General features: G+C 39.0%; 1 protein-coding gene across 1 annotated transcript in view; it reads left to right on the top strand.

The window, feature by feature from the left end:
* LOC121386037 (dynein beta chain, flagellar outer arm-like) overlaps nucleotides 1-16,288 on the top strand; it is a 152,912-nt gene that overhangs the window by 50,812 nt on the left and 85,812 nt on the right. The window contains 8 exon segments of the mRNA XM_041516835.1: nucleotides 1,429-1,580; nucleotides 3,078-3,270; nucleotides 3,759-4,009; nucleotides 4,675-4,795; nucleotides 6,356-6,616; nucleotides 12,463-12,773; nucleotides 14,429-14,572; nucleotides 15,324-15,783. Coding sequence (XP_041372769.1) covers nucleotides 1,429-1,580; nucleotides 3,078-3,270; nucleotides 3,759-4,009; nucleotides 4,675-4,795; nucleotides 6,356-6,616; nucleotides 12,463-12,773; nucleotides 14,429-14,572; nucleotides 15,324-15,783 — 1,893 coding nt within the window.

Raw genomic sequence — 16,288 nt, forward strand, 5'->3', positions numbered from 1 at the left:
TTCCAACCAGTGCACCACAACTGGCCAAAGGCCGTGGTATATGCTTTCCTGTCTGTGGGAAAGTGCATATAAAAGATCCCTAGCTGCATTAGGAAAAAATGTAGCAGCTAGGTATCCTCTGATGACTGTGTCAGAATTACCAAATGTTTGATATCCATTAATTAATCAATGTGCTCTAATGATGTCGTTAAACAAAAACAAACTTTAACTCAGGGCTAGCTCTGGGTTAAACAGTTTTGTGTCAAATTATCTGCTAAACTTCAAAAGCGGCAGAAACCCAGTTATTTTCTAACAAAATATCATTTATTTCATGACATTATTTCCCCAAATTAAAATAAAATTCTCCAATTGTTTTTGAAATTTGCAATTGGCGAATTTGGTGAGTGCCAGAGCTAGTCCTGTTAACTGTTGTTGATATAGTTGGCTTATGGGAATCAGGCTCTGAATGTGGGTTGATCTTGTTTGAGTCGCAGCATTTCATTTTGACATGATGCTCAACACATATCGGTTAGATTTGATCTGATCCAGGCTTCAGGTCTCACACTGATACACATTTTGGTTTAGCCAATTTTTAGATATGTACAGTAAAACCTCTCAAGACCGGACCCTTTGTAAACCGGAATTCCCTCAAATCCGGACGCATTACAGAGACCCTTTTTAAAAACCAGTACAGAACTTAACCTCTCTAAACCGGATCGCTCTTATAACCGGACATTTATATTGGTCCCAAGGGTGTCTGATTTAGAGGAGTTTCACTGTACATGTATGTTGAGTGTTTCCTTGAAAATTATTAAAATGTGGTTAATTTCATGAATATTTTATTAGCCGAAAACTAAATGTTGTAGACACGTTTAATAATAAAGGTTAACAATTGGCTAATTTGGCCATGTACAAGGTGAGCCCTGAGGCTTATTTATTTAGTTTTCAAACTTCCAACTTGACCAACAGATCCTCCATCATCTTTTTGTATGCATTCTTCAATGGTTCGGGTCAGGACTTAGCCCAGTGGTAAAGCGCTCGCTTGATGTGCGATCAGTTTGGGATCGATCCCTGTCAGTGGGCCCATTGGGCTATTTCTAATTCTAGCCAGTGCACCACGACTGGTATATCAAAGGCCGTGGTATGTGCTATCCTGTCTCTGGGAGTGAATATAAAAGATCCCTTGCTACAAATGGAAAAATGTAGCAGGTTTCCTCTCTTAGACTATATTTAAAACATACCAAATGTTTGACATCCAATAGCCGATGATTAATAAATCAATGTGCTCTAGTGGTGTCGTTAAACAAAACAACCTTCTTCTTCAATGGTTCTTTCACCATTATGCTGAACTTGTTTCCTGATCCTGATCCCATGCGCTTCAAAACACAATGTTATATTTTATATGACTATGAGACTGAGAATAGCAAAAACCTCCCTAATGTGTTGCAGGTTACGACCTCAATCAAGTGAACTTGTACATCAACAAGCTGTTTGAGAATGTCGGAAGTCTGGTGTTCGAAGTGAATGAAGATGGCGAAAAGACAATGTTTGTCATCACGGGAGTACAGAGCATGCTGGGAGAAAGACTCGACTTGATACAAGTAAGAATTATTTAGTTTTTCACATATATCATTTTGAATAATCATGCTGTTTGGTGTAAATTACTGGATTTGTCCATGGTTTGATCTAGAAAATATTTTTGGAAGGCCTAAAGAGAGAAGTTAAAGTTTGTTTTGTTTAACGACACCACTAAAGCATATTGATTAATTAATCATCAGCTATTGGATGTCAAACATTTGGTAATTATGACTCATAGTCATCAGAGGAAACCTGCTATATTTTTTCAGCAAGGGATCTTTTATAAGCACTTTCCCACAGACAGAATAGCACATACCACTGCCTTTGACCAGTTATGGTACACTGGTTGGAACCAGAAAACCCCCAATCAGTTGAATGGGTCCATCGAGGTGGTTTGAGCGAGCACTCAACTGACTGAGCTAAATCCCACCCTCCTAAGGAGAAAAGGGCACATGAACTAACTTTTGAAAAGTGCAACCCATTGTAATTGTTTTTAAAAGCAGAACAAAAATGCATTTTAATATATTGAGGGGTTATGTGTCCCCTGGTACCTCCTTAGATCCGCCCCGTTTGTCCTAAAGCTTGCATGATAAAAATCTCACAGTAGCTCCCTATTTTGAAAAACCTGCAAGCTTCCATGATTTTGTTTTATTCAATGCCATTTTTATCAATAAATAGTGATTTTCTTTTCATACATAACAGTTTGAATAACATGTATTTTGACCACAGACTGTTTGTATCATTCAAATATCTTTGTCTGACATCCTATGGCAGTTTTTCTTTGTGCAATAGTGTTATTAAACATTAATAATTCATTCATTCATTTAGAAAAAGGAAAACATAAACTCAAAATATAGGATAATTTATTCAAGTTAGAACAAATGAAAAGATGCACTAACCCCAGAAGTGAAAGAGGAATAAAAGAGAGGTGGATCAAATGACCAGAATGGAGTTAACCCTTGAGACAATTGAAGATGCAGTCCATAGTAACGAGGGAAAGAAACAGAAAGCACTGTTTTATTTAACAACACACTCACTACATTTTAATTACGGTTATCTGCAATCCAACATATAGTTAAGAACCACACAGATAATGATAAAGGAAATCTGCTGCCACCATGGGCTAATCTTTTCATTTAGCAGCAAGGGCTCTTTCATGCAACATCCCACAGACAGTCAGGATAGTACATACCATGGCCTTTTGTTACACCAGTTGTGGAGCACTGGCTAGAATGAGAATGAACCCAATAGTCCCCCTCCCTCCCATTGAGGATCAATCCTAGACCGTCTCTGTCCCTGAGCAGACATGCTCAAAGCTCTAGTGGCATGGGAGCATGTAAATATCCTACCCGAACCCGAAACTAGACCGTCTGTGCATCAGGCGAACACTTTACCACTGAGCTACATCCTGCCCCTTAACAGAAGGGAATGCACATAGGTAGAGACGTCAGGTTAGATTCGATTTTCACAAGAAGAAAAAAACACTCAGTTTTCTTCATTGTTTTTGTTTTATCTCTCAGCCTGTGAAGTGTGAAGGTCAGATCGAGACATGGCTGACATCGTTCATCAGCAGCCTGAAAGCTGCGCTGCAGTTCCAGATGGCCGTTGCCATGGGTGACGAGAAGCCGTACAAAATGAAGACGATACGAAGCAATGGAGCTCTGTCAGTCACAGTCCCGGCAACTCAGGTCTCCAGTCAGTCGCCATCAAAAGGTGAGTCGGATATTTTGAATCTGGAAGCAATGGAGCTCTGTCGGTCACAGTCCCGGCAACTCAGGTCTCCAGTCAGTCGCCATCAAAAGGTGAGTCGGATATTTTGAATCTGGAAGCAATGGAGCTCTGTCGGTCACAGTCCCGGCAACTCAGGTCTCCAGTCAGTCGCCATCAAAAGGTGAGTCGGATATTTTGAATCTGGAAGCAATGGAGCTCTGTCGGTCACCGTTCCCGCAGCTACACATACAATGTACAAATAGTTTAGAAAACATTTTGGCTGATTTTTAATGTCAGTTTTGACTTAACTATTCCGATTTATTAAAGTTACTAATAGTTTATGATAAATACTTATTAACAGATTTTTAAAGTCACTTTTGACTTAACTATTCCAATTTATTAAAGTTATTAATAGATCAGGATAAAAAAAACCTTATCAGTTGAATTGTAATGTCAGGTTTGACTTATATGTAACTACTTCCAATTTTCAGACAAAGGGGAGAGAACTGATGGTGTTGATGGTCAAGATGGCCGACTACCCAGCAGTGAAGGTGTTAAAGAGGAGCCCGCCAAGAGCCCAAGTGGCAGTGAGGAGTCGAACGAGAGCGCCGATGAGGGACAGAACTCCTGGACTCTGGATCACGGGTCAGAGATCGTGTACCTTGCGACACAGTGTCAGGTCTGGAAACAAATCAAGGACGCCCTCGAGATCTTTGAGCAAGGAGAAAAGGAGGCTCTTAAAGTAAGTAGTAACTTGGTAGTCGGGTCTGTGATTAAATAAGAATTGTTTGTCATTTAAAACTTTTTTTAATTGATGTATAACAGTAAGAAATTGTATCAAATTTCACTGTTATATGTCCATAAATAATTTTTTTTTTATAAACAAGACAACTTATTTGGCTAAAATAAAACATAAATCAATTTGTAATGTTCTTCCCATGAACTATTTTATATAGTGACGTACCATTTGATGTAGTGACTAGACCTGTCAACCATCCCGGATTCTGTGGGAGTCTCCTGGTATTTGATCAAATCTCCTCAAACCTGTGCGGGAGACAATTTCTCCTGTTAAATACAAATTTTGTAAATAAAATAAAAAATCGATCCCCTTTTGCCAAAATAACATAAGTGAAGTAACTAGTGACGTCATATTTTCTGAGATGGCATACAACAGAAATTTTGTAATTATAAATAAATGGCAAAAGTTAAGAAACAAATGTTCTATAAATCTCACCAACTGGAATTTCAAAAACTATATTGTTAAGATTTTATTGTATTCTTTATAGAATGCCTTAAGGGAGAATAATTTTAGACTAATTATTATGATCATTATATCAATGCGAAAAATGGCAATAGATGTTGTTTGCATTAATTTAATAACTTCATTTTGAATATTGTGTCCTTTAGGATTGTTTAGAGAGGATTGCTATGAGTATCCTAGCAACAACACTGCTGCTGAAAGGGCTGGAAGGAGAGAAGGAGAAAGCTGTCAGGAAAGAAAAACAGAAGGAGAAAACAGAAAGTGAAGGTATAAAAACAATTCTTGCTCCATTATGCATCTCAGTTTTAAAAATATTGTTACAGCCGTGTTTAGATACTGCAGTGTAAAATGATATTCATATACATGTATGTATACATGTGAAAACATACCTGTAAGATTATGAAAATATTTCTCCACATTTTAAGCATTTTTATTTTCAAGATAAAGACTTTTTAAATTTAAGCAACAGTGTAAATTAAAGCCAGGAGACAGAAATGAAGATAGCACTGCAATAAAGTAATCCACCTACAAACCCTAACAAAAAACAAAACAAAGAAAAAACAACAACCCCCCCCAAAACAAAACAAAACAAATAGCCAAACCAGCTAATATAACTTGTATTTAAGTAAATTACAGTGACAATAATGGAAAAAACAGCAACTTTTTATTGAGCTTTCTTTTTTATAATTCTCAACTCCTAAAGAATTTGTACTCTACACAGCCAGCGATAGTTTTATTTCATTGTAAATTAATATCTGTATACTGAATTGTATTCTTTCCTCTATTATACTGGGGTTTTTTTTTCTTCTTTTTTTTTTTCTTCAGTTTTTAAGTATTGCTTCTAGAGCTATTCCTCAAGTTAATCTAGAATTTATTGAACACCTGTTATATGTAATATATCAAGGTCATGTTGACCGTCTGTCCTTTATATTCACCCTGGCTGGGGACAGGTCTTACTGTAACAGGGTTTCTGTGAATATATATATATATATATAAAATTAGTAACAATACATTCCCCCCATACCGATGAATTGTAAGAGGGAAGGAGACACCTTGTAACCTTGACGCAGTAAAAGAGTAAAGCCATCTGGCTATTGGGAGGTTAAGTCATCTATAGGTATGTGGCATAGTACATAACGTAGGAACACAAGGAACTTAGCTTGCAATTATTAAAGGTAAAATTTAATTCTTAAGTTGAAATTAATTTTTAAAGGTCAAATTAAATTTTTAAAGGTAAAATGAAAATTTTGAACTTGTTATGGTAAAATTTAATTTTAAAGGTGAAATTTTATTTGTAAAGGTATAATGCAGTTTTTGTTCTATAACATGCCTGACCCCCTTTGTCTCATACGTCCTCAGTTTATGTATTCATGAAAAGATCATCATATTAACGTTAGGTGTTTAATACCACAATTTATTATCCACATGGTTCAACATAACCGAGTTAATAATAATCATACGAAGCACACGTGTAATAGCAAGTGTAATGATGTAATTTTGGGAAGTGACGTCATATCATGACGTTGCTTCTCCAGTCCTAGCTCAAACTGTGCATTTGAAATATGACGTCATTTTGTCGTCTCCTTCTTGTTGTGGCTGAAAGATTTGAGTTGGGTCTTGTTATTCACAAAGAAAATAGCAATAATAATATGGATAATAAAGAAATTATTACACTTGCGTATGAGTCGTATTGATTTTACGAAACTCGCGTCAGGATTCATATATTACCCTCGCTCTCGCTCGGCAATACACTTGTTTCGTAAAATCAGCTTGTATAATAATCTCTATTTCTCTCTCTCTCTCTCTCTCTTCATTTTTCTCCTCTAGCCGTGGCTGAGTTCTCTCAGAAAGACATCTTGTCTGACCGACACAGCGTGGCCACCATACCCGTCAGGAAGCGGTCAAGTCTTGACCAGACTGGACATACAGTGTCAGGCTCCAAGATAGGCTCGTTTCAAGAAGTCGGCAGTCACAGTGCGACAGTGTTGGGCTCATTTCAAGAACTGGGGGGTGATTCAGCGACGATGCCAGCGGGGGGAGATGAGGAGGAGGAAGAGGAGAATCTAGAACAGCCTGGAGACACCGAATGTAAGACTGGGTTGAAGTACTTATAGTCCGTCTCATCCTCCTACACAGAGTGTAAGACTGGGATGCAGTACCTATAGTCCGTCTCATCTTTCTACACCGAATGTAAGACTGGGTTGAAGTACCTATAGTCCGTCTCGTCCTCCTACACCGAATGTAAGACTGGGTTGAAGTACCTATAGTCCGTCTCGTCCTCCTACACCGAATGTAAGACTGGGTTGAAGTACCTATAGTCCGTCTCGTCCTCCTACACCGAATGTAAGACTGGGTTGAAGTACCTATAGTCCGTCTCGTCCTCCTACACCGAATGTAAGACTGGGTTGAAGTACCTATAGTCCGTCTCGTCCTCCTACACCGAATGTAAGACTGGGTTGAAGTACCTATAGTCTGTCTCGTCCTCCTACACCGAGTGTAAGACTGGGTTGAAGTACCTATAGTCCATCTCATCCTCCTACACATAATGTAAGACTGGGTTGAAGTACCTATAGTCCGTCTCATCCTCCTACACATAATGTAAGACTGGGTTGAAGTACCTATAGTCCGTCTCATCCTCCTACACATAATGTAAGACTGGGTTGAAGTACCTATAGTCCGTCTCATCCTCCTACACATAATGTAAGACTGGGTTGAAGTACCTATAGTCCGTCTCCTCTTCCTACACCGAATGTAAGACTGGGCTGAAGTAGCTATAGTCCGTCTCATCCTCCTACACATAATGTAAGACTGGGTTGAAGTACCTATAGTCCGTCTCATCCTCCTACACCGAATGTAAGACTGGGTTTGAGTACTTATAGTCCATCTCATCCTCCTACACCGAATGTAAGACTGGGTTGAAGTACTTATAGTCCGTCTCATCCTCCTACACCGAATGTAAGACTGGGTTTGAGTACTTATAGTCCATCTCATCCTCCTACACCGAATGTAAGACTGGGTTGAAGTACCTATGGTCCGTCTCATCCTCCTACACCGAATGTAAGACTGGGTTGAAGTACCTATGGTCTGTCTCATCCTCCTACACCGAATGTATGACTAGGTTGAAGTACCTATGGTCTGTCTCATCCTCCTACACTGAATGTAAGACTGGGTTGAAGTACTTATAGTCCATCTCATCCTCCTACACCGAGTGTAAGACTGGGTTGAAGTACTTATAGTCCGTCTCATTCTCCTACAAAGAGTGTAAGACTGGGTTGAAGTACTTATAGTCCATCTCATTCTCCTATACAGAATGTAAGACTGGGTTGAAGTACTTATAGTCCGTCTCATCCTCCTACACAGAATGTAAGACTGGGTTGAAGTACCTATAGTCCGTCTCATCCTCCTACACTGAATGTAAGACTGGGTTGAAGTACCTGTTGTCTGTCTCATCCTCCTACACCGAATGTAAGACTGGGCTGAAGTAGCTATAGTCCGTCTCATCCTCCTACACAGAATGTAAGACTGGGTTGAAGTACCTATTGTCTGTCTCATCCTCCTACACCGAATGTAAGACTGGGCTGAAGTAGCTATAGTCCGTCGTATCCTACACTGAATGTAAGACTGGGTTGAAGTACTTACAGTCCATCTCATCCTCCTACACTGAATGTAAGACTGGGTTGGAGTACTTACAGTCCATCTCATCCTCCTACACTGAATGTAAGACTGGGTTGGAGTACTTACAGTCCATCTCATCCTCCTACACTGAATGTAAGACTGGGTTGGAGTACTTACAGTCCATCTCATCCTCCTACACCGAATGTAAGACTGGGTTTGAGTACTTATAGTCCATCTCATCCTCCTACACCGAATGTAAGACTGGGTTGAAGTACTTATAGTCCGTCTCATCCTCCTACACCGAATGTAAGACTGGGTTTGAGTACTTATAGTCCATCTCATCCTCCTACACCGAATGTAAGACTGGGTTGAAGTACCTATGGTCCGTCTCATCCTCCTACACCGAATGTAAGACTGGGTTGAAGTACCTATGGTCTGTCTCATCCTCCTACACCGAATGTAAGACTAGGTTGAAGTACCTATGGTCTGTCTCATCCTCCTACACCGAGTGTAAGACTGGGTTGAAGTACTTATAGTCCGTCTCATTCTCCTACAAAGAGTGTAAGACTGGGTTGAAGTACTTATAGTCCATCTCATTCTCCTATACAGAATGTAAGACTGGGTTGAAGTACTTATAGTCCGTCTCATCCTCCTACACAGAATGTAAGACTGGGTTGAAGTACCTATAGTCCGTCTCATCCTCCTACACTGAATGTAAGACTGGGTTGAAGTACCTGTTGTCTGTCTCATCCTCCTACACCGAATGTAAGACTGGGCTGAAGTAGCTATAGTCCGTCTCATCCTCCTACACAGAATGTAAGACTGGGTTGAAGTACCTATTGTCTGTCTCATCCTCCTACACCGAATGTAAGACTGGGCTGAAGTAGCTATAGTCCGTCGTATCCTACACTGAATGTAAGACTGGGTTGAAGTACTTACAGTCCATCTCATCCTCCTACACTGAATGTAAGACTGGGTTGGAGTACTTACAGTCCATCTCATCCTCCTACACTGAATGTAAGACTGGGTTGGAGTACTTACAGTCCATCTCATCCTCCTACACTGAATGTAAGACTGGGTTGGAGTACTTACAGTCCATCTCATCCTCCTACACTGAATGTAAGACTGGGTTGGAGTACTTATAGTCCATCTCATCCTCCTACACTGAATGTAAGACTGGGTTGGAGCACTTATAGTCCATCTCATCCTCCTACCAAAAATGTTTTTTGTAAATATACTCTGTCGAAACAGAAACGCATAGATGAAATATTCATGGAAGTATCTCTTTAATACAAACTGGCATAATTTCATTATTTATGATCGTATCACAGTCAAATTTGACATTAATATGTGACAATGTTCTTGCTATGAACTAACAGCAGTGGAGGCGTCGCATGAGGGCGGTGAAGTCAGTACCTTATGTGGCCAGAAATCACTGTGCAACATCTCCTTGGCGTAGACTGAATGAGTCTCTGAATCCGGGCACGTGGAATCCTAGCCCATTCTTCCTGCAGTGCATGTGACAGTTGTGGAAGTGTCTGAGGGTCCGGGTCACGCTGGTGTACACATCTGTCCAGTTCGTCCCATAGATGTTCAATGGGGTTGAGATCTGGCGATCTTGATGGCCATGGCAGCACCTTAATGTTTTCATTCTGTAGGAAATCCATTGTTACACATGCCATATGTGGCCTGGCATTGTCCTACTGAAAGAGTTCTCTCTGTTGATCCAAAATGGGAAGCATGTGACGGCGAAGAATTTCATCCTGGTAGCGTACAGCTGTCAGGTTGCCTTGTACGAACACAAGTTCACTTCTGCCGGTGTATAAGATGGCTCCCCACATCATGCTACTCCCTCCACCGAATCTGTCAACTTGGGCGATGCAGTTGTTGGCAAAACGTTCATTACGGCGTCTGTAAACATGTTGTCGTCCATCACGTCGCTGTAGAAGGAAACATGATTCGTCGCTGAACCATACTTGCTGCCAGTTTCCCAAGTTTCACCCATGTATGTTCGTGCACCAGCGAACACATAAATGTCAATGTTGACGTCACAGGACGAGGCCAACATACGGTCTCCTAGCCCGTAAACCAGCTTCTCGAAATCTGTTTCGAATGGTTTGTGCAGACACCCTTCTCAAACCAGGTATGCGTCCAGCAGTGTTCGTTGCTGTGGCAGTTCAGTGACGCAAGTGCAGAACCCAGATGTAGCGATCTTGTGCTGCAGTTGTTATGCGAGGTCTTCCACTTCTTGGCCGGTCTTCAGTTGATTGAAACTACTGGTACCTGTCCCAGAGACGTGAAATGGTGCTCTGATGGACGTACATGTGGCTTGCGACTGCTGACTGGTGATTCACCTAAATGGAGGCGGCCTATTGCAATGTTTCGATTCGGCAGGTTTAGTCTTGGCATCTTGTAACTCATCCACGTCGAAATGGAAATGAGGCATCATTGCGAGCATTGCAGCTTTAAATACCCATCACTACCCCAATCTTTTTTCCTGAGTTTCATGTGCATTCGCCAAACGTGCGTTAAATTTGTTTTAGGGTGCATTTGGGCATGCTGTCCCTTTCCAGGAACATTAACACACATGGTCATTCAGCAATATTGTACAAAAAATGATATTTTGTAAAATCAAACGCTTTTCTTCTTTCCCTGTCACCTATGCGTTTCTGTTTTGACAGTATATTTTTAGTTTGTTTAGACGAAAAGTAAAAGTGTTTTGGAAATAACAAAAATAATTTATAAATCCATCAGCTCAGAAATAAATAACTGCTAGTAAATTCCATAATATGAAGAAAGGCGTTCACCGTGGGACGAACTATAGAAAGGTATAGAAATGAATGAAAAACGTCTTGGCAGATCAGTTCTCAGATGGGATAAATTAATGAAACATCTTTAGTGTTGATGTAGTGGGGTTGATTTAAACAATGGCTTTTAACCTGCAATCATTCGTTGTATTGTTCAAGTAAATGATCACACTATTATTCCAGGTAAATACATGAGATATAAATTGAATAGACAGACACTAATACAAAAAAGAAAAAACGTTTGTTTTGTTTAATGACAACACTAAAGCACATTGATTAATTAATCATCGGCTGTTGGATGTCAAAGATTTAGTAATTTTGACATATAGTCTTAGAAAGGAAACCTACATTTTTCCATTAGTAGCAAGGGATCTTTTATATGTACCATTCCACAGACAGGATAGCACATACCATGGCCTTTGATATACCAGTCGTGGTGCACTGGCTGGAACGAGGACACTAATACAATTGCATTTGGGAAAAAACCCACTCCCTTTCTCCACCACCACCCTTAGATATATCTAGATATATGGTTTATGAGGTTGTACAAACAAATTTCCAGTACATTTGCATAAACATTTTAAAAATATAAATAAATTCAGAAATTTATTTCAAAATCCTCTCTTAGAACATGTAGATAAATGTTTTTATTACACACCAGTGTAAAATATTACTCATGTCACTCCAATTAATCTAACTAGTGTAATATTGGCACACGCAAACTGGTGGGGTATTTTTTATTTATTTGAATGACGTCGTTATTCGAATGACGTCATTTTGCATCTCACTGCAATAAAATGAACTGTGTGCATGACGTGTACTTTTTCCCGAATGCTAGAAAACGTTGAGTGCAAAATTGCTGTTGAAAATGTTTTGTTCAGAGATTATTAACGTATCTAAACATGTTTGTACAAAATAGCGTAATTTAAAAGTGATGCCATCAATTAAAATTGCAATAAGATAGACCGTTATATTTGGGCCTATTGTGCACGAAGCCAAAACGATGTCGACCTGCTACTGTTTCTTAACAGCCCTATGTATAAAATGTCAGCGTCACATCTAGTCAATCCCATTCACTCAGCTCAATCTTTGCTGGTCTGATCAACAATTCAGTCATTATTGTGAATTCAAAACCTCATTAGCTAACACTTAATGCAAGCTTTGCGCCAAAATCTGAACTACATTCATGACATCTCGTTGCTCACTGTGATGTCGTTTACATTTACGTGTGACATAGATCACTTGCTGACCCAATTTGTAGAAAAATAACGTGTAGTAGGTCTTGACATCTGCTTACTTCTGTGTTACGGCTTGTTTGCAGTTGGTTTGTAATAAATAATATACTAAACTAGCTTGCCTGTCATACCATTTTTATGAAACTCGTGAACAGTGTTGGTATCTGACTCGCTTTCACTCGTCAGATACCAAAACTGTCCACTCGTTTCATAAAAATGATATGACAGACAAGCTTGTTTAATATTCTATATATATATCCTGTTATTTTGTTCACAGCCTTTGTTGAAAGAAACACAATGCAGCCACTCGACACCATGAACATTATGCAACCATTCAAGCGGAAAATGTCTGTGGCGGAGGCAATAATTGAAATCCGTAAAGAAAGTGCCCCCGCTGAAACGAAGTTGATTTTGTTTCCGAGCCAGGTGAAGAAACTGACCTGTCTCCTGGCTCTGTTGGCCCACTCACGTGACCTTGTGCAGAGACTTATTGAGATTTCAGAAATGCAGTTGCCCATCACCAGTTTTGACTGGCGCTGTCAGCTGCAGTACCTGTTTAACAAGGAAACAAGATCTGTGTCTGTTAAAGTAAGTATATTGTCTAAGGTCTTCTTTTTAAAATTAAAATGAAATACGTATAGCGGAATGTCTGAGTAACTCTCCATTCCTGAAAAAAAAAATGGAGACGAGGCCCGCTAGGGCCAAGTCCCATTATTTTTCAGGAATGGAGAGTTACGAGGATATTCCCCTACTAAAATACACCACTAAATAATAATTTTATGTGAATATATGTTTGATTGGATTTTAACACCAATGATTTTGGTGGGTTAATTACATGTAAGTAGGGTTTCATGACTCCATTACTGAAAAATAATGGAGCGTTGAGACAATACTGTGACTTCGCAGGTGTATTCCAATAATATATCTGTGCATCTGTATATCTGTTACAATGTCTGTCATCAACCATACTTAAATGGTAAAGAAACAAGATTGATATCCATTAGGTTAAGCAGGGAATATTTGGTTTTCAAAATCTTGATTAGTGATGTTTCTGGTCAATTGAAAATTGATTAGCAGTTAGGCCTACTGTTTAATGTTATAAAGTTCTGTATAGTGATCTCTGAAACTTGCGTAGCGAATCGCAATGTGTTACTGAATTACAGCCCATGTTTTATTTATTTAGTAAATAAATGTTTTCTATACGTGTATCTTGTTACAATATTTGTCATCTAAGGTATCTGTTTAACAAATTTGGTTTCTGTTGGGAGGAGTATTTCATAATTTATATTTTATTTATAAGGTTATATTAGAATTACGAAGAAAGGTGGATGATATATTAAATGTGTATACCAGTCTGTGTACGTGTGTGTGTGTGTGTGTGTGTGTGTGTGTGTGTCTGTGTGTGTGTGTGTACGTGTGTGTGTGTGTGTGTGTGTGTGTGTCTGTGTGTGTGTCTGTGTGTGTGTGTGTGTGTGTGTGTCTGTATGTGTGTCTGTGTGTGTGTGTGTGTGTACGTGTGTGTGTGTGTGTGTCTGTGTGTGTGTGTGTGTGTGTGTGTGTGTGTGTGTGTGTGTGTGTGTGTGTGTGTATGTGTGTGTATGTGTCTGACAGTTTTTTCTTGGAGATACAATGTAAAAGCCTCGCTTACTTTTAGTAGTGGGAATTTAGAATTGGTTGGATGTTCATGTTCGATTGATTGGTTAGTTGAACCAACCAACCAATCAATCATTGGTTATAATCAGTTGTCAACATTTTAAACATTTGTTTTGACTCAAGGTTAAAAATATTTGTTTGTTTGCTTATTGTGTTACTCACAGGTATGTAATGGATACAAAAGATAAGAATAAAAGTACTATACATGTATGGATCTCGTAAGTTGAAAGTAGAACACTCAATTACACGACTCAACTTTATCCTTTGTCAAATAAATTTAAGACAAATTAACACAAAATTTATTTAACTATTTTTATTGTAGGGTATATTGTATATTATGTATTTATGCAAAATTGTAATGGCGTACAAACATTACATTTTGCAGATCAATCCACAAATAATACAGAGTTGAAATTTGTAGTTACCATTTTTATAGATACCATTCGGGTCACTTTGGCAATTTTCGTAGCATAAGGTATGTGTATGTTCATTTATAATCGATTACCAGAAATTGTAATCGATTAGTTGAAATTTGGATTTTACCAACCAATTAATTGGACCACCACTATACTTACCTTATCTTTGTTTAGTGTTTTGATGCTGAACTGGAGTATGGGTTTGAGTATTTGGGATCCAGTGGTAGAGAGGTCATCACGCCCATCACAGAGAAAGTGTTTGTCATCCTCACACAGGCCATCAAGTGTCACCAGGGGGCACTGTGCTGTGGTCCATCTGTAAGTATGTCGTAATGTGTCAGAATTGGTTATATAAGGTCAAAGGTCATAATTAAATCTGTATTTTAACGATACTAGTGGCATATACACAAAATGTACATTATTTTATGAATTTAATGACTTGGCCTATGTGCACACACACACACACACACACACACACACACACACACACACACACACACACACACACACACACATGCACACATCATATATCACTTAGGAGATAACAATATGGAGTTTTTAAATTTGCAGGCATTTTTGTCTCTTTGATACCTGCAAATGTCTTTTCTTTTTCTTTTTCTTACTGAATTGAGTAAATTGTATAATAGCAAAAAGTTTGTAATAATCCAATGATAAAAGATTTTTACAGTATATACAAAATGCTAAGTTGTTTGCAGGATTGTGGGAAGTTTGAGACTGTGTGTGAGCTGTCTCGGTGTTTCAGAACTGAGTAAATCATATAGTAGCAGAAAATTTATAATTATTATACAATGATACAGATGTATATAGACTGCTATCTTGTTCTCAGGAGAGTGGAAAGTTTGAGACGGTGTGTGAGCTGTCACGGTGTTTTAGAATCAAATAAATCCATTGATTAAAATTGTTAACAGTATATAAACTGCCATGATCTTGTTTCCAGGAGAGTGGAAAGTTTGAGACGGTGTGTGAGCTGTCGCTGTGTTTCTGGATTAAATAAATCCATTGATTAAAATTGTTAACAGCATATAAACTGTTGTGATCTTGTTTCCAGGAGAGTGGAAAGTTTGAGACGGTGTGCGAGCTGTCACGGTGTATCGGCCAGGCTCTCTACATCTTCAGCTGCACGTCATACATGGACTACAACCAGCTGCACAACATCTTCAAGGGCCTCGCCTCCACTGGCTGCTGGGTCTGCTTTAACAACATCAACAAGATTGAGCCCGCCGCACTCAGCGTCTTCGCTCAACTCATGTCCGCTGTGATGGACGCTCTACGCGAGAAGAAGTCGTCTGTCCATCTCCAGGCCGACGACGTCCAGCTCAGTCCAACCGGAGCCTTCTTCGGTCTGCTGTCGTCATGTGTGCCCGTCACGGCACGGAATCCTGACAGGCTGATGCTGTATATGTCGAGTGTCGCGACACTGCCCAGCAATATATTGAGGAGGTTCAGAGTGATCTCTATGGAAAGACCTGATCTGCGTTTGGCTCTGGAAGTTATGCTTTTTAGTCAAGGTTGGGATTTTTGGGATTTTTTTCCCTAAAATTTTCTTCAATTTTTTTATTACGTACTTGTTTTACCTATTTTAGAGTATAATTGGTTGATTTTTTTAAAAACAAATTGGATGTTAAATTACTATGGTTAAAAAACTAAATCAGTTTAAATCAAGAAAATTCTGTCATTTTGTCAATTAATGATATTGACAAGCTTAAAGTTTAAGAGAGTAGCCAGACTGGTTCTTGCACCCATATTAATTACTGAAGATCATAACTGTGGTTCTCATTGATTTTTGACCAGTCTAGACATCAGTAGCAAAAAGGACTGCATGTTTGTATTGTAATTTAATGACTATCAGTACATAACTTTATTTATTACCCATATGGTTAAAAATATCATGGTACATATCAAAGTAATACGTCCCACTATAATGCCCTAGAATGCCAAGTGGGACGTAACACTTTTGATGTCATGCGATGACATCATCAATTGGTGCACTACAACCGTACACTGTAAGTTACA

The sequence above is a fragment of the Gigantopelta aegis genome, chromosome 12, assembly GCF_016097555.1.
Source record: "Gigantopelta aegis isolate Gae_Host chromosome 12, Gae_host_genome, whole genome shotgun sequence".
In the NCBI taxonomy this organism is placed as follows: Eukaryota; Metazoa; Mollusca; class Gastropoda; order Neomphalida; family Peltospiridae; genus Gigantopelta; species Gigantopelta aegis.